At 42.8% G+C, this 22,357-nt stretch overlaps 1 protein-coding gene across 1 annotated transcript in view; it reads left to right on the forward strand.

Moving 5' to 3' along the window:
- The window catches only part of ARL13B (ADP ribosylation factor like GTPase 13B), an 85,578-nt gene that overhangs the window by 53,861 nt on the left and 9,360 nt on the right, over positions 1 to 22,357 (forward strand). Inside the window, exons 4-9 of the mRNA XM_065412498.1 lie at positions 3,918 to 4,023; positions 9,546 to 9,748; positions 12,738 to 12,852; positions 18,676 to 18,907; positions 19,446 to 19,562; positions 20,767 to 20,835. Coding sequence (XP_065268570.1) covers positions 3,918 to 4,023; positions 9,546 to 9,748; positions 12,738 to 12,852; positions 18,676 to 18,907; positions 19,446 to 19,562; positions 20,767 to 20,835 — 842 coding nt within the window. The remainder of the gene's footprint in view (positions 1 to 3,917; positions 4,024 to 9,545; positions 9,749 to 12,737; positions 12,853 to 18,675; positions 18,908 to 19,445; positions 19,563 to 20,766; positions 20,836 to 22,357) is intronic.

The raw sequence follows: 22,357 nt of genomic DNA on the forward strand, positions 1-22,357 counted from the left end.
GCTACACCCTATAATCAATGGTATTGAAGGCAGCTGAGTCTATCAGTAGCAGTATTGCTCTCAATCCCTCACCAGGTGATCTGCCAATTTTGTCTGGTGCATAACATAAATAGTTCTGTACCTAGACTGACAGGGAGAGATGAGGTAACTGGATACTGGGGAAGTTCTCTTGCCATAACCACCACCTGAATAATATTAGCCAGCAATGGAAGATTAGATACTAGATAACTACCAGATTATCAGTGGCAAGTGATGTATTTTAAGCAGTGGTTGTACAACACAACAGCTTCCTTAATAGTTTCCGTGAGTTATGGATTCTTTTGAGAATAAAATAATGACTAAGGCTCATTACTTCAGTATTGGGAGCTTTTAGAGTACTTAGATTAACAAAAGCTGGCAACCTGCCCTTAAAGAGGTGCTGACAATGTCTGCCAACAGTGGAACCAGTTATTAAGCACTGGCCTTCTCCAGTCAGGAATGACATGGGTCCACAGCACAGGCTATGGCACTGCTAGTATTTTGGTGAGTAACAATGACAGAAACTCCAGAAGAAAAAAGAGATAAATATGGTGTTTGGCTCCTCAAATGTAACAAACAAACAAATGTAGTGTCTTTCCTTTATGGAGATGACAGTTGTTGATTTTGTTCAAAAAGTCACATAAAAGTTTCATCACAATGAGAGGATTATGAAAGACGTTTTGATGGTGCTCATTTCAAAATCTAATTTTTAATTAAATATATTAAGGAAAGGGTAGTGTAATTTTCAGACTCTTGCTGCTATGCAGTGTTTTGCTGTTGCTGATTTTCTATTTAGTATAGAATCATAGCAGTTACAGAAAGTTCAAAATAACATTACTTTGATTTATGCTTGTATTCCAAAATGTTCTGCATCATATCCAAGCACAGTAGATAGTAACAGTTTTCTCACTGAAAGATAATCACTTTCAGGAGGAGGAAAATAATGCCAGGGAAATATGTTGCTCAGTAGCAATCTCACAGTTCAAAGAGGTTTGCCAAGGAACAGTATTGCCATGGTGGAAGGTTTCAAGAATTATTAGTTTTTAATTAAAACAGGTAGAGGGAGAGAAAATGCCATATTGTGTTACCACCGATCTTTTAATAGCAGTATGGTTGCTGAGAGAACTATTCGTTGTATTGAGGTCATCAGACTATTTGTTTAATCCTTTTGGAACCAGAGGCATTCAAGAAAAGCTAAATAAGTGGTTGGTTTTTTTTTTTTTTTTAAAGATTTGACATTTTAACATGTTAAAGTCCCACTAAATAACCTAGGAAATCTTCCAACATTACAATTTTAAAACCATCAGTGAATTTGTGTGACTTGTGTTGTTTGTTTTTTTTACAGAAGATAGTTTGGATTACATCTGCATCTTTGCTTTTTTTTTTTTTTTTTTTTAGTAAGCAATAATCTATTTGTGTGACTGCAGGCTCCTCAGAAAATTATCAAACAGCTGATTGCATGTTTATCTTAGTTATGGATCTGGAAAGACTACACCTCTACCCCAATATAATGCTGTCCTCAGGAGCCAAAAAATCTTACCGTGTTATAGGTGAAACTGCGTTATATCGAACTTGCTTTGATCCGCCGGAGTGCGCAGCCCCGCTCCCCCGAGCACTGCTTTACCGCGTTATATTCAAATTCGTGTTATATAGGGTCGCGTTATATCGGGGTAGAGGTGTACTTAGAGAAAGGTCTCTTCAATAAATTCTTGTTCTGAAACATTTAAAGTTAGGGTTATTTGCAAAGCTCAAAGTAAATGTTCTAGCATGCTTCTCTGCATACTGTTTCACTCCGATACAATTATGGCAGAATTGAGAAAAGTACATCACGTTTATATAGTATTAAAATTTTCAAGAAGCTTTAGAATGTGTGTATTGGGAAAATGGACACGCATTGACATGGAATGATGGCACATTTAATGGAAGAAAGTGGTGGGTTAATGGGGTAAAACTAAACCAAGCTTTTGGAGAAAGATTATAGGTATAGGCTGGTAAAGCAGATACTTGTTGTTTATGGTCACATAAGCCGATTTCAAGAGAAGTGAAATACTTACAAAAGAATGTCTGGCCTCTGAGAGTGTCCCAAATTTGGGACATGCAGAGTCTGTTACTTACTTGGTTTCTAGGGTCTTCCAGCAGATTTTGCAATATTTTCCAAAAGGTTCTGCTTATTAAAATATTACAAGTGCTTTTGCTTGTAAAGGGGGCCTTGACTAAAGCTGTATGAATAGTGATTCCTAAACAGGATTTGGTCTTTCAGTGCGGTGGTCATCATCTTCCTATGCAAATATATTTGTATCTTCCCCTCTGCTGCCCTGTATGTGTAGGACGTCCTCCTTGAGGCTTTAGATGAGGTACGTCTTTTCCCTGTCTCATAACATAAGAACAAAGGGACCTTCAATGAAACTAAGAGGTGGCAAATTCAAACCTGCTATAAAGAAATACTTTTTCCACACCTCTGATTAGACTGCTGAACTCCATGCAACGATATCCTGTGACAATGACTGAGCAAGATTCAAAGTGGGAGTGGATGTTTATATAGATAAGATTATTCAGAGTTATAACAGTAACAAAAAGAGAATTAGAAGGGAGATAAAACATCATTTTCAGGTTGTAAGTGCCAATCTCTATTAGAGAAAAGACTGAGACCTACATGTGGTTCATTATCTTGCCTCTGCTTAGTGCGGGGTTTCTTGCATCTTCCCTACAGCATCTGGTGTTGGCCATTCTTAAAAACAGGATATTGGATTATATGGATCATGTCTGATCCAGTATGACAATTCCTATATACCTTCTCCTCTGTCTCTCTTGCAGGCCTACCTTTGCTGCAATGTCTATAAGAAAATGGCCAACTTGATGGCACCTTATCGAGAGTAGTAGTTGCTTTGTCAATTGTATACTTTTGATTGTATGCCTTCCCCCACACACACACACTCTGGGTGTCGCATGTATTTTGGGCCCCAGATTCTACAAACACCTTCATGCAGACACAGGGTTCTGGCCATGTGCAGCAACCTGCAGGATTGAGACTAAGATTGTACACTCTCTTTGGAGAAAGGACTGCCTTCCTTTGTACAGCTTCTAGCACAATAGGACCCCGGTCCAGATGAGAGTAGCTGGGTACTGCTGTAATACAACTATAATTCCTATTAATAGTTATGACTCTCTAGAGTCCTATTCGTTTTCTTCCACTGAGGGAGTAAGAGTTGGAGCTATCCCTGACTGACTGCAATCATCTAGATTTCAAGTCCTGGCTCTTCAGTAGGTGGAACACTGGAGTGCAGGAGGACCTGGGATGGTCTCAAGCATGAAGCAGCATGATCTAGAGCAGTGTTTCACAACGACCAGTCTGTGAGACCAGTCCCTGAGATATCCCTGACACTGTTTAGGAAGGCAGCAAGCCAGTCCCTAGTATCAAAAAGATTGACTAACATTGATCTAGAGGAATGAGGATGGGAGTAGGAGTCAGGGAGTCCTGAGTTCTAATACAGAGATTACCACAGATTTTACTATGTGGCCTTGAATAAATCGCTTCATCCCTCAGAATAAATCACTTCATCCCTCAGCCTGTTTACCCATTTGTAAAATGTACTTACCTAACTCATGGGTGCATTGTGTAGATTGATATTAGTGTAGTTCTTTGAAAGTTTAAAATGTATGGAATAATAGTTGCTTTTTTATTGAGTAGATAAGAACACCAAAACCATAATTTTTAGACGAGTAACAAGCTAGTTTTCACTACTTTCCGTCTTTCCTCCTCCCATCCATCCTAAATTAGTCTGAAATATATATATGGAGTTTGTTTTCTGAACTGGCCTCTAATCTGCTTGACTCTGATTGTGGATCAGAGTGGTAAGTGCCTTTACTTGCCTTCTCACTTTTGGTCATCTTTTCTTTAGGCTGGCAAATAAGCAGGACCGAGAAGGAGCATTGGCAGAAGCAGATGTAATTGAGTGCTTATCGCTGGAAAAGCTTGTCAATGAGCATAAATGTCTGTGTCAGATTGTAAGTATATCTTACTGTACTCGATTTATTTGTATAAATGTAATGCTTAAAAAAGGTGATAATGTGGTCCTGTAATCCCAGCAAAGATACAGCATGTTGGTCTGCAGTACAAACAGTTCCAGGTCTCACCCTGCCTTTGTCCAGGAGGAATCCTTCCTAGGGCCCCATCTGTACATGGGCTCAGGCTGTGTTTGCTGAACGAGTTTGAAATCATATTAAAATGGTTCATGCTAACTTGGTTTAAAGATTGTTTGGTCAGCCAGTATTGTTAGAGCCAAACCTTGTTAAAAACAGAAGAGGAAACTGGGTTCTGACCTTGGATTCTTATTAGGCTTTAAACACAGTTTTCAAACAAGATTTTGGCCCCATATTTGTTCTCTAGCCTAACCTTCTTTAAACAGAGTTACCATCTGACAAACTGGATCTTTTTGTGAAACAAATTTGGGACGGGGTTGGTCTTAGTCCAATTTGCCTGTAAAGAAGCGTTCACAAAGAAAATAATCACAGCCAAGGCTAACTGGCTATCTCAAACATAACTAGTGTCTCAAATTTACCATGTGTCCACTTTGGGGCTCAAACTGTGTGTTTTCAAAACAGTGCTTCAAAAGCTGAACAGATGTTATCCATTGAACATGGGCTAGCAAATGTTGGTCACTACCTAGTGTGACACAGAAACATCAAGGGCCATTGGTTTGAATTCCACTACCAATCCCCTGAGCCAGGTAGGCCTACCTACTTGTATGTTTTTGTGATCCATTTTTGATCAGTGTAGGATAACCTGTAGTTGAGTTGATTTTCTCCTCTTCCCCTCAACCCACGTACATTGCCAAATTGTATCATTAGTTTTAAAGTGGAAACAAAAGCATTATAAAGTAAAATTAACTTAGTTTTAAAGCTAATAGCAGTCAGATTCTTAATGAGTTACATATTGTTACAAGAAGTTGCAGTGCATGACTGCATATTTTTTTTGATTTAGCATCAAGATCACTTGATGTAATGAGGATTTGACTTTGCAACACTAGCTTTGATAGTATGAAGCCTTTTTCACATAAGTAAATATGTGTAGGGAAGATATTTCCAAGTGACTCATTGCACTGCTATAATCTCTCCAAGAATGAGATCTTCCACCCCATTCACTTTTCTCTCTAGATTGTCATCCTTCAGTTTATTTTCTAGCTTATATATTCGGTGCGCTCATGCAAAGCAGTTCTATCCATGCTTCAGCTTTGATCTACAGCAGGCAGCTTCGCCATGCTCTTCCAGAATCTAAGGCCTGGTCTACACTACAGAGTTAGGTTGACATAAGGCAGCTTACATTGAGCTAACTCTGTAAGGATCCACACTAAAATGTTGCTCCCGCCAATGTAAGTTGCTTGCTACACCGAGTTAATAACTCCATCTCCACAAGAGGCATAATGTTAAGTCAATGTAGTTAAGTCGACGCAGTGTCCATGTAGACACTGTTGCTTACATTGCCTATTGCTGCCTGAGGCTGACAGCTGGAGCCCTGTTGCCGCCTCCTGGTGAGGGATTTAGGGGAGGAGAGCCAGCGCTTGGGCAGCAGGGCTAAGGCAATCAGCCCCGGGCGGCAAGTGCTCCACAATGCCCCACACTGTCAGTTAAATTGGTGCAAGTGCTCCTGGTAAGGATGTGCACTGCCATCAGAAGGAGCATAATTTGGACATTAAATATCAAATTAATTACTGCAGTGGTGGTACTTTGACTTAACGTAAGTCGACTTAATTTTGTAGTGTAGACATGCTCTCCAGAGAAAATTCTGATAACAAAAATTAGTAAAGAGTGGAAAGGCAAACAAAAAACAAACAAAAAAACCCACTAATTTTGCCAAATACAGTTGCACTCAGATGGCTCATGTAGCAGGACATGCAAATACAGAGAACTCACTACATATCCTAAAGAACCAGAAGTTGGATTTCCTCTCCCTTTGTCTCTAGGAAGTCTGAGACTTAGCCTAGACATTTTGTCTTGGCTCAGAAGGGCTTTCCCCTCACTCAAGGGATAATTCCCAAACGACCAAGCTGTCTCCAAAATTTATTCAGTAAAGGGTGGATAGAGTGTATGACTGGATAAAAAAGCTTTGTTTCCTAGCAACGTAAGAATTGCCATACTGGATCAGATCTGGAGTCCATCCTAGTCCCTTACTCCTTTCAGTTAGAGGTGATGACTGTGAAATCTATGATTAAATGTAAAATGCCTGTTTCAATTTGACTGCTCTCCAGAGTCATGAAATGAGTGTAGCCTCTCACTGTTCTGTCTGGTGCAGGCTTTTTCATTTGTAAAACTTTGACAGTAGTGCAGGAGGACTGGGTATATCTTACTATATAGGTCAGGGGTGGGCAAATTTTTTGGCCCGAGGGCCACATCATGGTGGGGAAATTGCATGCCGGGCCATGAATGTAGGGCTGGGGCAGGAGGTTGGGATGTGGGAGGGGGCGCAGTGTGCAGGAAGGGGCTCAGGGCAAGGGGTTGGGGCAGAAGAGGGGTGCAGGGTGTACGAAGGGGCACAGGGCAGGGAGTTGGGGTGCAGGAGGGGGTGCATAGTGCGGGGGGGGCTCAGGGCAGGGGGTTGGAGTGCAGGAAGGGTGCGGCGGGGACTCAGGGCAGGGGGTGTCAGCGGCTCCCTCCCTGCCCTGGCCCCGCACCGCTCTTGGAAGGCACCACGTCCCTGCGGCCCCTGGCGGGGGGGGACAGAGGGCTCCGCGCGCTGCCCTCACCTGCGGGTACCTCCCCCGAAACTCCCATTGGCCATGGTTCCCCATTCCCAGCCAATGGGAGCTGCGGGGGGCAGTGCCTGCAGGCGAAGGCAGCGCACGGAGCCCTCTGCGCCCTCCCCCAGGGGCCGCAGGAATGTGGTGCTGGCCGCTTCCGGGAGCGGCGCGGGGCCCGCAGCGCCATGGGAGTGGCAATCCCGCAGGCCATAGTTTGCCCACCCCTGATATAGGTGGTTTGCACTCTATATTTGGAGCATAAGAAAGCAAAGGAAAACAGGGACTTTAGGAAACTTCTAAGACAGCACAAGACCTGACTGTTCACAAGTCTGTACACATGCTAGAGACAATTGCTGGAGGAATACCTATGCCAAGGACACTTTCTCTAAAATCATTAACAAAATGTTTTGTAAAGATCTGAAAAAGTACTGTAACCTCTTTCTCAATACTCTAAAGTGGTCTAAGCCAGTAGTCCCCAACCTTTTTCTGTCGTCCCTGACACTTACCAGTGTTCCCTCTAATTTTTTACGTCCATGTGTGGAATGAATTTTGTTATGTGCACCAATATGGAGGTGATATGTGCTGGGGGTGGGGCCCAGGGGTTCGGAGTGGGGTGGGGGCTCAGGGCTGGGGCAGAGGGTTGGGGGGGGGGGAGGGCTCTGGCCGGGGGTGCGAGCTCTGGGGTGGGTCTGGGGATGAGGGGTTTGGGATGCAGGCCGCCTGGGGCTGCGGCAGGGAGAGAGGATTCCCCGCAGCCCCCTCTCGCCGCAGCAGCTTGGGGCCAGGTGAGAGGCACCTCCCCCCAGCCATGGCAGCTCCGGTGGGGCTGAGCTGGGCCGGGCTGAGGGAGGGGCGCCTCTCCCTGGCCATGGCAGCTCCGGTGGGGCTGTGCTGGGCCAGGCCGGAGGAGGGGCTCCTCTCCCCGCCTGTGCGGCCCTTGATAGCTGGCTGTGCGGCTTAGAGGGAACGTAGCTCCTTACCCACAATGGAGCTTGTCTGTGCCCCCCACCCAGAACCGTGGTCAGGAGCTGCTGAGAGCGGGGGCTGGGGGCACGATATCCTGAAACGATATAGTGCCTGTTTTTTCAGAAGTACTGAGGGCCCATAGCACTCACTGAAGTCAGCGAGAGCTGCAGGTGCTCAGCATTTCTGAAAATCGGGCCCTTAATTTCTCAATTTAAAACTCTCACTAAAATATTTAAGATTATGGATTCCTACTAGGAAATGTGTCCTCCTACATCCCATTATCTCTTACAGAACCAGGAAGCTAACTTGTTTCCTCTTGCTCAACTTTAGTAGTATGTCACAAGTTTCTGTAAAAAGACATGCCCTAGTTTTCTAATATATGCAGTGCCAAGATAGAAAATAAGAAGTGCTTTCTCAATAAACTTTTCCAAAGATTTTTTTTCTCAAAATGCACAGAGCTCTAAGCTCTGTCTTGTTAGATGAAAGGAATTTAGGGACTGAGAACACTGATGTACTTGTAAGGAATGTATTGGTCCTTCATGAGTCAAAGAATGTATTATGGAAGCTAAGTGCGGTAGGTCTTATTTGTCTTTATTACAAAATAAACTACTTACAGCCGTTTTCACTTCCTAGACAGAAAAGATTGACTTCTGTGCAACTTGATATTGTCAGTCAAGAGCATCTTCATCCCTTATAGAAGTCATGCTAGTCTTGGGGCATAGTGTTTTTCCCTTAGCTCAGAGTATTGACAGTTTCCAAACTCATTCATTTTATTATGCAGAAAAAATTGATTAAAGAAAACTCTCAATGAAATTTGCAGATATCCTACCAACAATCAAGTGATTTGTAACCCCCAGTTACATTTAATGTATTTATCACTTGAAAACACTGTCACTTTCTATATCCAGATATTGTCTCTGTGAGACTTTGGTTAGTTACTGCCATGCTGCAGAAACCGCTGTAAACAGCTAACAAGGGAAACCAAGTCAGAGGCTATGATGGTGCTACCTGTTCATCTTCTCAGTGATTTGGCTCCACCTTCAGATGCTGCAGCTTTCACTGGTGAACCGCATGCTGATTTACACCTAGGAAAGTGAACACAAAGCTCTCTAGAGAGCAGGAGCATATACTGATAGAGCCAAGCTGGGATTGTGGTGTGGTAGGTCCTTAGCAGGTAACATTGTTTTCTTCTGTAAGTTGTTTATAAACTCCACGCACAGTTTTGGTGCTTTATGTATAATAAAAAAATGTTCATCAAAGGCATCAACATTTGGTTGGTGATATAATCGCAGGAGAATTAACTACTTTATTCTGAAAACAATTAATGGGAAACTTTTTTTCTTTCATTTTTAAAGTAGCGTGAACAGTTTAGCTGTTATGCAGGGGAAGGCTTAAGGGGTCAATCAGTCATTAGAGAATGGATCCACTTCTGAAGCTGCTATATTTGGATTTGCAAGGAAAAGTTGGAATGCATAATTTAGACCACTCATAAAGCAGTGCTGCTGTGAGAAGAATATGGTTGGATTCTCATGGTACTTGTGAGTGGGACAGAGGAATTGAGTGCCCATCTTTCTTATTGACTCTAGAGAGTTCTACTATTACTGGAGTGGGACTGGAAATAAGGCATTTGGATAAAACTCATGATTGATATGTTGGCAAAAAAATCTCTTAAATTTACAAGATATTTTTAATGTGTAGTGCTTTAGCTGTAACAATATTTTGAATATTTACTAACCATTTGCTAAGACTTCATTGTTTATAATTTAGGAATGTGATCTGAGATATAATTATTCTTTTTCCCCTTTACTTTCTCTATTAAATTTACAGGAGCCTTGCTCAGCTGTCATGGGCTATGGGAAAAAAATTGACAAATCTATAAGAAAAGGTCTGTATTGGCTGCTACATACTATAGCAAAAGATTTCGATGCCTTAAACGAGCGCGTCCAAAAAGACACATCAGAGCAAAAAGCATATGAGGAACAAGAGAAACGAGAACGAGCTGAACGAGTAAGGAAGATACGAGAAGAAAGGTATTCTACCTTCCTTGGCTTCCCTTCCTCCACATGAAGGGGTTCCATGAATAAAGCCATCATGTTAACAATTCATTGTGGATAATTCTCTGAAAACATCCACTCTCAATGTGCAGCGGCAGTCAAAAAAGCGAACAGAACGTTGGGAGTCATTAAGAAAGGGATAGATAAGACAGAAAATATCATCTTGTCTCTATAAATCCATGGTACTCCCACATCTTGAATACTGTGTGCAGATGTGGTTGCGCCATCTTAAAAAAGATATATTGTAATTGGAAAGGGTTCAGAAAAGGGCAACAAAAATTATTAGGGGTATGGAACAGCTGCCATATGAGGAGAGATTAATAAGACTGGGATTTTTCAGCTTGGAAAAGAGACGACTAAGGGGGGATATGCTAGAGGTCTATAAAATCATGGCTGGTGTGGAGAAAGTAAATAACGAACTATTTTTTACTCCTTCTCATATCACAAGAACTAGGGGCCACCATATGAAATTAATACGCAGCAGGTTTAAAACAAACAAAAGGAAGTATTTCTTCACACAACACACTGTCAGTCTGTGGAACTCTTTGCCAAAGGATGTTGTGAAGGCCAAGACTATAACAGGGTTCAAAAAAGAACTAGATAAATTCATGGAGGATAGGTCCATCAATGGCTATTAGCCAGGATGGGCAGGGATGGTGTCCCTAGCCTCTTTGCCAGAAGCTGTGAATGGGCAACGGGATGGATCACTTGATGATTACCTGTTCTGTTCATTCTCTCTGGGGCACCTGGCATTGGCCACTGTTGGAAGACAGGATACTGGGCTAGATGGATTTTTGGTCTGACCCAGTATGGCCCTTCTTATTCAAATTCTTGAGTACCCACTACAAAACAAAAGGTGTTTCATATTATAAGAAAAGAGCTGAAACGGAATAGTCAAGTTGTTCTTTTGTTAAAACATAAAAGAAATTGCTTGGCACACAGCCTTAAGATCATCTTCTCTAAGATGATGAGTGGGCAATGGCAGACATGGAATAGATATAGTCCATAGAGTCACTAGTGTTACCTGACTGGAAGCTGAGCCAAAATAGCTTCTGTTGCTTGATGCAAGGAGATCTTTTGGGCCTACCGTATCACAAGTTGCAGCAATGTAATTAAAATAAACTTTTCAATCAATCTGTGAATAGCAGGCACCAGTGAGGATAGAGGGAGACATCTGAATTTTTTGGCAAAGTTGCTGCAACTTTATTGAGAACTCATTTAAGCCCCCACCAAAATACACAATAGGGGAGGGACTGTGGGGTTTGAGGAGATGCAGGGGAAGCAATGCAAGGATTTATTATTTCCCTTCAGAGCCCTCTATTATCATTGGCAGCCAGTGTTGGCACCAATAGTGAATTGCCCAACTGGGGTTATCCCTGTAAAGGTTCTCCTAAGGGGCATGGCTTCCATCTCTGCCAGTCGCCTAGCCCCTAAAATGTACACCAACAATGTACAGGGCCTTTTCATTTTAATTAAACTGGTGCAAAACTCTGTGCGGACACACTTACTTTGATTTAACCCTGGTGTAATATTTTATCTTAAATCAGCAATGCATTAATTTAAGCTAAATCAGCATAAGCCAGGCTTAAATTGAATTAATTGGTCACATAAAACTGGTGTAAAACAACACCTTTAGTTAAACTGGTGTAGTTTTCTGTGTTGACTGGGCCTTTGACTTTGTCGAGTTGCTCTGTCTGGGAGAGGTAATGGGGAAATGGGTTCTGAGAAGAAATGTCTCAAATGGATGTATGGCTTCCACATTTTTTAATTGACCCATGGCTACTGGTCATGTTTGTTTACCTTGGGAAGTATTATAGAATTGGCTCAGACTTAATTGGCTAAAAGTTTTGGGGGATTGGTAAACTTGAAGTGCCATTGGGGGTGAGGCCGTCTTCCCAGCTTGTAGACTTTGCTATTTCTGACAGCAGTTGGGTTCAGATTTAACAGTTATCATGGTACTTTCATTTGGCTATTTGCATCAGATAAATCTCTTGTCATGAGATATTTGTACGTATTCATAACTCAGGTGGAATTCTGTTTCAATCTATACTTTAATAACTTCCCTGATTGATTACTGCGATTCCATTCACACAGTCTCCCCAAGAGTGCTCTCTAAGTGCAGTTACTTCAGAATGCATCAGCCAGAGAATTTATTCACATCAGTTTTAATCAGCACTACACCTGTTTTCAGGCATTGCATTGGATGTGCACTGTTCAAATGATTATAAATCTAAGTAAACAAACCACTGAAGTGCCCATGCAAGGCTTTAATTAGCCAGTTAGAATTAACCATGAAGGACTTCTATGAAATGTAGTGCTGTAGTACCAATGCTGAGCTATCAGAAGCAGTCCCCCATTTACTTTAGTATTTAGGAAATCCAAGGAAAAGCAGTGCTAGATAAATTGTAAGGATTTAATGTAGTACAGGCCACTTCTGCCAAGCAGCTGCTGTAAATACAGATAGCACCCCAATGTATTGGCCAATACCTCGTTCTTCCTGAACTCATGTCAAAGGCCAGGGGAAACAAGTGTGCCCTGCAGAAAGGATGCAGTAAAAATGGACAAATCTGGGCTAAAGCACAGCAGGGATCAGAGGACATTCCAGAGCCCTTATTCAGAACATCCTGCTAGCAGCCCGGTCTGTAGCTTGTAGAGGGGAATCTATCATCAGTAGCTCTGCTGATCATAACTGTGGCAGCATGTTGTGAGGAGGGAGGCAGTTTCAGGTAGCCTGGCCCCAGGCCATTTAGAGCTATATTATTGAAAACTAACTCAATAAAATCAATCTTTCTTTTTTAGGTTAGCTCAGAACTTTATCATTTTGGAGTACAGTATTCAAAACACAGACATTCTGTAAAAAGACAATCTAGCATGAGTTGGGGGATGAATTAGATGACCTAATAAGTGTTCTAATATTTCTGATTCTATTGCTTCAAGATTCTTCTGTTTTTTAACAAAAAAATAGAGAACAAAGGGAAAGAAAAGAAACTGAATTTGAAGGAAGAGGTGTACCTAAGGAGGTTGACTCTGAGCCAATTTCTAGCAACCCCTTCCAGCCAATCTCTACTGTAATCACTGAGGTACGAGTATTTAAAAATGTCAATCATATTGGACCTACAATTAACTGAGGTGTCTGAGCAATGATAAAAATCTGGGCTCTTGAGAGTTTTGTTCATCTATAAAGTTGCATACACATTGTGATAGCTTTCATCTTGAGAATCTTGGTTTCTTCTTTGAGTGTTCATGTCCATTCCATGTTACGTGTGTGCACGCCACACACACTGTTCCTGGAGATTTTTCCCTCAGTGGTATCCGTCGGGCCGGCTCTAGCACCCTCTGGAGCTGCATGCTTATGCGTCGATAAAAGGGGCACTGCCAGCCACGTACCCTCTCATTTCCTTCTTACCGCCCATGACGGTTGCTGGAACGACCCCTCTTGCTCCGGCAAGGCTTTCTTCTCAGTGGTTTTTGGACTCTAACTTCATTCTTAGTTATCATAGTTCAGTGTCTATAGTTTTCGTCGTTAGTGTACATAATGTAAATAGATAGTTCCTGTCGTCGAGGGACTCCTTCGCCCCAGGGGCTGGGCATGCCCTGGTGCCCAGGCTTCAAGCCTTTTATCTCCTGTGGCAAACCTATGCCTGTGAGTGACCCTCTCTCCAGCTGCTTGAAGTGCTTAGGGGAGACTCACTTGAAGGACAAATGCCAGATCTGTCAGGACTTCAGACCCTGTACTAAAAAAGACAGAGACATTAGGCTGAAGGCTATCCACATGGAAGTCGCCCTCATGGATTCGGCACCGAACACATTGGCGTCAGTGCGAAGCACTCTGGCACGGAGCTCTTCCCAGCACCGTTCACCATGTCCAGTGCCAAGGAAGAAGCAGAAAAAGCAATGCACTGACAGAGAGTGCTCACCGGTGCAGAAAAAAGACAAGCGGAGAGAAGGCAGCACAGTGAGACCCGTGCCGGGTTACTCTTCCTCTCCCGGGCCTGCGATGGCACCGTCAACTCCACCTAGAACATTGAGTCCAGTGCGGGACCCTCCGCTGACACCTGGAGGCCACCATGGTACCAGTGGTCTGACCGATCCATAGACCCCGAGCAGGTAGGGGCCTGCTTTCTCTCCCAGTTCCTCCAACTCCAGTGGGACATCTGTCCGTTCCAGTGACCGGAAGTAGGAAGGAACAAAGAGCGTCAGGATTCTTCCCGGCACTTGGCCCCCTGGCACCTTCTAAGGGCAAGCCGTCCCTGATCCCGGTGTCAAGACCACCTTATGTGCAACCTAAAGCCCATCACCAGAACCCAGCCTATCTGCCACTGGACTTCAGTGCCAGTCCCCCTGCCAGCACCTGGCCAATGGGCCACTGGCCTATGCCATGGCCTTACTGGAATCCCTGAGGGTTTTCCCCATTACCAGGTCTTACTTCCCATCGTTCCTAAGGCTACTGCTCCTTCCCACTCGGCACCGGACCCCGACTCCGATACCGACCCCTGTACCAATGTTCAGGAGTTGGCTCAGGTGAACATAGTTGAGGAAGAGGAAGGAGCCCCTCTGATGCAAGCCACCTCCTCATCCTCCCCACACGAGGCTGTCCCGAGACCCTGGGTCTCGAAATTCGAGCAGCTCAGAGACATCACACAGCCATTGATATCCTGGGGGCCTAGGCAGGCTTTTTGAAGGTGTGCCTGAGGGTACTGTGCCAGTCACCGTTTCGGATCTGACTCCCCTTTTGGTTTTGGACTGTCTGTCCCTATTCAGCCCTGCATGGTCAGACATAATATCAGTCCGTTGGGTCCTGAGTACAGGGACAGGCAGATGTACCCGTGAGTTTTTATCCACCTCTCACTCCCACCCCCCCCACTCCCGTCGTTCTTCAGGCACCCATCTCATGAGCAACTCCTCGTCCAGGAGGTTGTCTGTCCTATGGATGGGGATTGTGGAGGAGGTTCCACAAGACTTGAGAGGGAAGGGGTTTTACTCCCGGTATTTTCTAATCCCAAAGGGGGCCTCTGGCCTATCTTGGACCTGCATCACCTCAATAGAAACTGAGGTTCCGCATGGTCTCCCTGGCTTCCATCATTCCCTCCCTGGATCCAGGAGACTGGTACGCAACTCTCGACTTAAAGGACGCATACTTTCACATTTCTATCTTCTGTGGCCACAGAAGATTTCTCAGTTTTATAGTGGGTCAACGCCACTACCAATTCACCGCTCTTCCCTTTGGCCTATTGACAGCCCCCCGGGTTTTCATGAAATGTATGGCGATAGTAGCAGCCTTCCTCAGACAGCGAGGCATCCAGCTCTACCCGTACCTTGACTGGCAGAGCAAAGGTTGGTAGAAGGCTTAAATACAGAAAAGTATCAGCATGGTCCAAGCCACCTTCCGAGCGCTGGGTCTGCTGATAAACGAGCAGAAGTCCACTCTTTCCTCGGTTCAGAGAATAAAATTTATTGTGGCAGTGCTCGACTCAACCTAAGCCAGGGCCTTTCTGCCGGAGGCCTAATTCAAGCCCAGGTCAGACCTGATATCCAATGTCAAGGTCCACCCAATCACAACAGCTCAGGTTTGCCTCAAGCTGTTGGGGCACATGGCGGCATGTACTTTAATCTTGGATGTGTCAGACTTAGGGTGAGGCGCCAAACTCAGAACTCAGGGCCTCTGGTCCCAAGAAGAACTCTCTCTGCACATAAATGTCAGGAAGCTTAGGGTGGTACGCTTAGCATGCCACGTGTTCCTTCCCCAGATCTCAGGCGAGGTGGTGCAAGTCCTGACAGACAGTACTTTGGCCATGTTTTACATCAACAAGCAGGGTGGGGCTTGATCTTTGGCCCCATGTCAGGAGGCCATCCATCTGTGGGACTTCTTTGTAAAGCACTCCGTTCATCTTGAGGTGTCACATCTCCCGGGAGCCCAGAATGTATTGGCGGATCACCTCAATAGTTCCTTTTCCTCTCACCACAAGTGTTCCTTTCACCTGGAGGTTTGCTGCATGGGCACAGCGCAGGCTCCCTCTCTGATGCTTTCCTCCACCCATGGACAGATCTCCTATTCTATGCCTTTCCTCTGATCCCCTTGGTTCACGAGGTCCTCCTAAAAATCAAACGGGACAAGGTGAGAGTTGTTCTGATAGCCCTGGCATGGCCATATCAACACTGATTTGGCACGCTGCTGGACCTGTCGGTAGCAACCCCAATCTCGCTCCCACTCGATCCAGACCTAATTTCACAAGACCGTAGCTGGTTCCTTCCCCAAATCTCGCCTCCTTGCACCCAAGTGCATGGATGCTGCATGGCTGAACCCGGAAGAACAGGCTTGCTCGGAACAGGTCCAGCAGATCTTTCTAGGTAATAGAAAGCCTTCCACCAGGGCTACCTACCTGGGCAAGTGGAAGCATTTCTCAATTTGAGCTTCTCAATGCGCTCTCTCCATCTCAATCTTCCCTCCAGTCTATCTTGGTTTATTTGCTCCACTTAAAGCATCAGGGTCTGGCTCTCATGACTATCAAGGTACACTTAGCAGCCATCTCAGCACTCCACCCTCCAGGGAACAGCCGGTCAGTGTTCTCCCAGGAGATGACAATATGGTTTCTCAAGGGGCTGGAGAGGCTCTCTCCTCAGGTCCGTGAGCCAACCCCCCCATGGAACTTAAACTTGGTTCTGTCAAGACTCACAGGTTCCCCCCTTTAAGCCATTAGCATCGTGCCCCCTTCTACTTTTCTCTTGGAGGGTTGCCTTCCTAGTGGTGATCACCTCAGCCAGAAGGATCTCTGAAATCAAGGCTCTTATGTCAGAACTGCCTTACACTGTGTTCTTTAAGGACAAGGTCCAACTGTGCCCCAATCTGGCCTTCCTACCAAAGGTGGTGTCACAATTCCATAACAAGCAAGCCATTTTCCTACCAGTCTGTTCCAGAAACCTCACAAGAACTCTGAGGAACGGCGGCTTCACTCGGACGTTAGGCGTGCCCTTGCTTTTTATATTGAGAAGGACAAAACCCTTCCGCAAGTCCACGCAACTCTTCGTAGCAATAGCAGAAAGGATGAGAGGGCTTCCTGTGTCCGCCCAGAGGATCTTGTCCTGGATAACTGCCTGTATTTGGGCTTGCTATGAGCAGGCGAATGTCCTGCCTCCATCCATCTTAACCGCTCACTCCACACAAACCCAGGCTTCATCAGCAGCGTGTCTCGCGCAGGTCCAAATTCAGGACATCTGCAGAGCCGCAACCTGGTCGTTGGTGCATACCTTCGCATCCCACTACATCATTACCCAGCAGGCCCAAGATGACGGCAGTTACAGAAGAGAGTGTCCATGAGCTCTGAGCTTGTGAGTCACCTAACATGGAATGGGCATGAGCAAGCACTCGAAGAAGAAAAAGCGGTTACTAGTTACTGTTGTTCTTTGAGATGTGTTGTTCATGTCCATTCCATGACCCACCCTCCTATCTTTTTCTATTGCTTTCTGATGGAGTTAACTAGCAAGAAGGAACTGAGAGGGTGCGTGGCAGGCGGCACCCCTTATAATGACACACAAGTGTGTAGCTCCAGAAGGTGCTAGAGCCAACCCAATGGATACCACTGAGGGGAAAAATCTCGGGCACCGGCGCATGCAGCGCGCGCACACCTAACATGGAATGCACATAAGCAACACATCTTGGAGAAAAACAGTTACGAAAGGTTAGTAACTGTTTTTTGTGTTCTGTGAAGTTGTATCAGTAATCTAACAATAAAGAAATATCTTGGTACCAATTTAAGAAAAGTGTTTTGTTTGCCATGCAATTTACTGCAGAATTTTCAGAATAAACTGTTGCAATGTTCAGAAGAAGCCATTTTCGGTTACCCATTTAATTGGAATCAGCTTCATTCACTCTTTTTAATTTTTGTTGCAAAAGTGAGGTTTTATTTTGGCTTTACGGGAGCTGTTTCAACCATGTCGCCAGTCATATAGGGTCCCCCTGCCTTACTTAGCCATACAGACTTGCGGCATAATACAGTATTTTCAATTGGTTTAGAGCTGTTGGACTGGTGTCTTAGTTATGGAACATGAAAACTCTATAAATTTTTCTTCAGACACTTCCTTTTAATTCAAATAGTCATCAGATTCATATTTAGTGTACCATATTTGTCTTTTGTTTGATTTAAGATATTGTGCTTATAGAAAAAATAGTGAGCTCCGATAAATGTAAATAGTCCAGGTTTGGTCCTACTCTCCAGGACGAGCATCCACACGATCATATCATGTAAAGTCAGTGATGTGCCCAATGACAGATTTCACAGGATCCTACAGTAATGCACCTTTGTGGGGCGGGGGGAGAAGGAGAATGCTACAAGTGCTGCAGAGCTGCTCATTATGTGGAACTTGCAGAACAGAGACTCTGTCAAGTCTGCAGTACGTAATCAGTGTTCCACCAAGACAAAATGGTGATTTGCAAGGGATTTCAAAACGTGGGTGTTTTTTCTAAACAAAATAAATAGAAATTGAAGGAGTTAGTAAAAGTTTTTAATTCTCTTGCTCGGGGTATTGACACTGTTTGTACTTGTATCTTTTTCTAGCATGGCATTTAAAAAAAGTAAAAAGAACGAAAATGCATTTAGGCCATGAAGCTGTGTGCAGCCATTCCTCCCTAAACTGGTTACCACTCAGAAGTCTAAACATCACTTCTAGAGCTTTTAGTTGTTCATTTTTCTAGGTTAAATCTTGAGCAGCATCTTGTGAAACTTGGGGTTTTATTTCCTCATTTGCACATTCTTGAAACTTGTTAATTACGCTACCCATGAGAATTTTTTTTTAAAAATGGTCGATCAGAGTCTACCCCCTTGTGTTTAGGATGCTCTTCCTATCTTTTTAGAGCAGTCTCTGACACTCAATATTGTTAAAATGACATCTTGTACTACTTTTGCTAGAATGAAAAAAGAATTGAACAAGAGAAGAGGCAGAGGATGGAGATTGAAAAGGATGCCATTGCCTTGAAACCTAGAGGAGAGCAGGAACAAATGGACACACAGAGCCTGACCAGCAGCTGTAGCCAAAAAACAAATGATTATAGACTTATAGAAACATACAAATCTGCACTTGCACAGCAATTGGAGCATGAAGAAGAGGGTGACCAACAAACCTCAGAATGCCTTGATTCAGGTGATAACTCCAATTTTAATATAGCCTCTTACTCTCATAACTACCACTGTTATATTTAATTTGATTCTTATTTTTCACCCAACTCTTTCCTGTGTCTGTATGACTTTGTGTATGCCACATCACAAATAACTGAAGGATACAAATGCACAATTATGTTACTGTACAGAAGAATGTCATAATTCAATCAAGAATTAGTGTATTCATCAGTCTTATCCAGTTACAATCGACCCATTTTTACCAGTACCTTCAAATCCATAACACACCTTGCATTAATATCAATGAGTTGTACTCACCTATCTGACAAACTTTGGACCTTACATGTACATACTTGATTATTTACAGTAATAAGGTTTAAAAGTCTGTTGTGTGGGTTATATCACGTCAGGACTGCTGTTCATTACATACAGAATGAAAATACTTAGAGCAGTCCATCCCAACACTTATAGTCATCAAAAGGACACATCTGTACAGTACTGTAGAGTTCATTCTTAACAGTAAATGTGTGATCAATGAACTGTTTTCTTTCCATTTGGTGTAGATACCAGTAAAAAGAAAATAAAGAAACTGAAGTTAAAAAGGAGTCACAGGGTGGAACCAATCAGTGCAGAGGAAGCTGTTCCCAAAAATCCGACCCCACCTCCACCTCTTCCACCAGGTGAGTTAAATACCCTGTGGTGATAAGTGTGCCACTTCATGAAAGCTGGGCCCTTAAAAGACTTGGCTTTTTAAACATGCAGAGAAAAACAGTTTTCACACAGGATTATGCCATCATTGTTTGATTAGTTTCTTTTGAGAATTGCCCATGTAGATCCCCACTTGTATGAGGCTGGTGAGCACTATCATTATGTCAGTAGGCTTTCAACTCACTAGGGCAAGTTAACCTGCAGGGTATATTTTCTCAGTTCCTAGTTAGGGCTTGGGAAAATTGACCAGCATGGCTGTAGAAGAGTAATATATAGCTCTGCTTCAATAACTCCCCATTTAGATGTAATTTATTTGGTATAACTACATATATCAATAATAGCCCTTTATAAATTGTTAATATTACTTAAATATAAAGTGTGACCATTCTGATTTCTTGCTCGTCACATTGTGAGCTTCTTCAGTAGGAACAGCTGTAGAAAACACACAATCACTTGCTTTCGAGAAAGCCAAAAGAAGGCCCGGTGACATCCTTCCAAGAACGCTCATAATGTGCTGAGTAAGAAAAATCTGATTATTAATATGTAAAACTGCCAGTAGAAAACTTAATCTTTTGAACTCCTCACAGATCTTGGAAATCATGCACCTTGGTATAACTTGAACATTACTTCTATGGCAGGGGGGGAAAAATACTGATGGTACCTACAGCAATTAACAGGCAGGTACAAAAATATTTCAGAGATGATTTAGATATCTTGTCTTACAAATGGCTAGTGTCTTGATTTTCAGGATGATCTGGTTGTCCTATCTGATGGAAGTACACTGTTCTTCCAGCTTTTAATTGGTTAACTTTTTCAGTATCTGCATCTATTGATGGAATCTTTTACAGTGTATGGAGTTAATATTAGGTTGAAAGTACAAAGCTGGGGAAACAGGGAAAGTGTTTTGTCTGTTGCTTAACAAAAGTGCAAGAATTTAATAAGTGCAACTCTCTCTAAAATATTAAGATATTTTTCATCGCTGCTTTACATTACATTTTAAATAGTATTTTGTTTCCAGTGGATTCACTTAATACACCATGTAGAAAGTATTCCTCTCCCCACTCCCCGATACTTTCTTGTCTCCTGAGGCGAAAGATTCCCCCTCCCTCCCAGCTTTTCTTCAGAGCCAAATATTTTGACAGTGATACGTTTTTTATTGTGTTTATTTTTCTTTAGTTGGCTGGGGAACCCCCAACGTTAATAGACTTCGAAAACTTGAACCTCTTGGTGAAACCCGTCATTCTGGTAATTTTTAAAAAAAGAGCACCATTTGTTGTTCTTATACATTCATTCCATTCTTCACCTTTTTATTTCTTTAATACCTTCAACCAAAAACTAACCCTTTGCTTGTTAAAAGCATCTTTTTGATTTTCGGTTCCTTTTTTTAGTGTGTTTGTTCTCTTTATTTCCTTTTCCCTCAAAAGGAGTTCAAAGCAGCATGTGGTGTCATAAATCATTTGAGGATGTTTGTACAATAGCATGCACATACCTATTATGATATGCCATATAATACTGCAGTAATAGGGCCCATCCCTTAAAATTTCAAACTCAAACCCTTCTTTTTTTACTTCATAGTAGTTTAAAATGCTTTTAAAACTTAGAAGTAAATCAAATATACATTTCAATTATCCATATGTATTGACAACATTCTGAATGTGAAGAACTTTAATTTGACAGTTCCAAAATATTTTGAAACAAAGAACTACTTTTAATTTTTTAAAAATGTAACATGTTATGGGCACCATCCATGTGTACTTTGGCATAGATCTGGATCTGTTTTATTGCCAGAATGAAAATTAAAGGCATTTGTGAACTTTTGAATTACATAGCTGACACTGTAATAGAAAATGTCCCTGTAAACTGCACCAAATGCTGGGAGGATTAAGCTTAGTAACTTGTATTAAAATATAGGAGATTGCTGGTTTTAACTTTTCCTCCTTGAGCTGAATTATTTCTCTTTATTCTAATTTAAATATCTATTTAGGGCGGAAATAATTTCAGTATTGTTTGTTTGCATAAAACATCTCCTTTTACGGCAGACCCTGCAAGAGCTGTTTTGTATATTGTCTGGTATTACAGCTTGGTCCCAGTGCCATACAGAGGCTTTTATAGTGTACGTTGTTTTTTTTTACGTTAGTGTTTTTTTCAAATTCTGATCAAATGGTTATAAGTGAAATGAGATTTTAAAAGAAAAAATTTACTTTCTACAGGAGACACTGTTACGTGCAATAAGAGAAGTATCTGTAGTTTATATTTATTAAATCTTAATCATAAAACAATCTTACTCTTCTTTTAAGGAGTTTAAAGAGAAGAAAGAGAGAAAGAAAAGCCAGAAAAGAGGTAGGGAGAGAAGGGAAAGGGTCATGCTCTTTGCTTACATCTGATTTGCTCATAAGTGAGGCTTTCTGTTTTGTGGCTAGAGCACGGGACTGGAAATCAAGAGACCTAGGTTCTATTCCCAGCTCTGCCACTGGCTGTGTGTGACCTTGGACAAGTTACCTAACCTCTGTATTCCTCAGTTTTCCCATCTGTAAAATTGTGATAATACTTTAAAAGCACTTTGAGATCCTTGAATGAAAGATGCTGTGAGAGGAACTCCTATTGACTGCAGGTATCCATTGAAGACCATGGGAGTTTGGATCTAGCAAGCAAGTGCAAAAACATTGTTTACCCTTGTTCTTCTCAGGGATTTATTTAATTAGTGCAAAATTTTCCCAGTAATTAACTCTGTGAAACAACTTTTTAAACCCTAGAGCAGTCAAATCCA

This window comes from Emys orbicularis, chromosome 1, assembly GCF_028017835.1.
Source record: "Emys orbicularis isolate rEmyOrb1 chromosome 1, rEmyOrb1.hap1, whole genome shotgun sequence".
Lineage (NCBI taxonomy): Eukaryota > Metazoa > Chordata > Testudines > Emydidae > Emys > Emys orbicularis.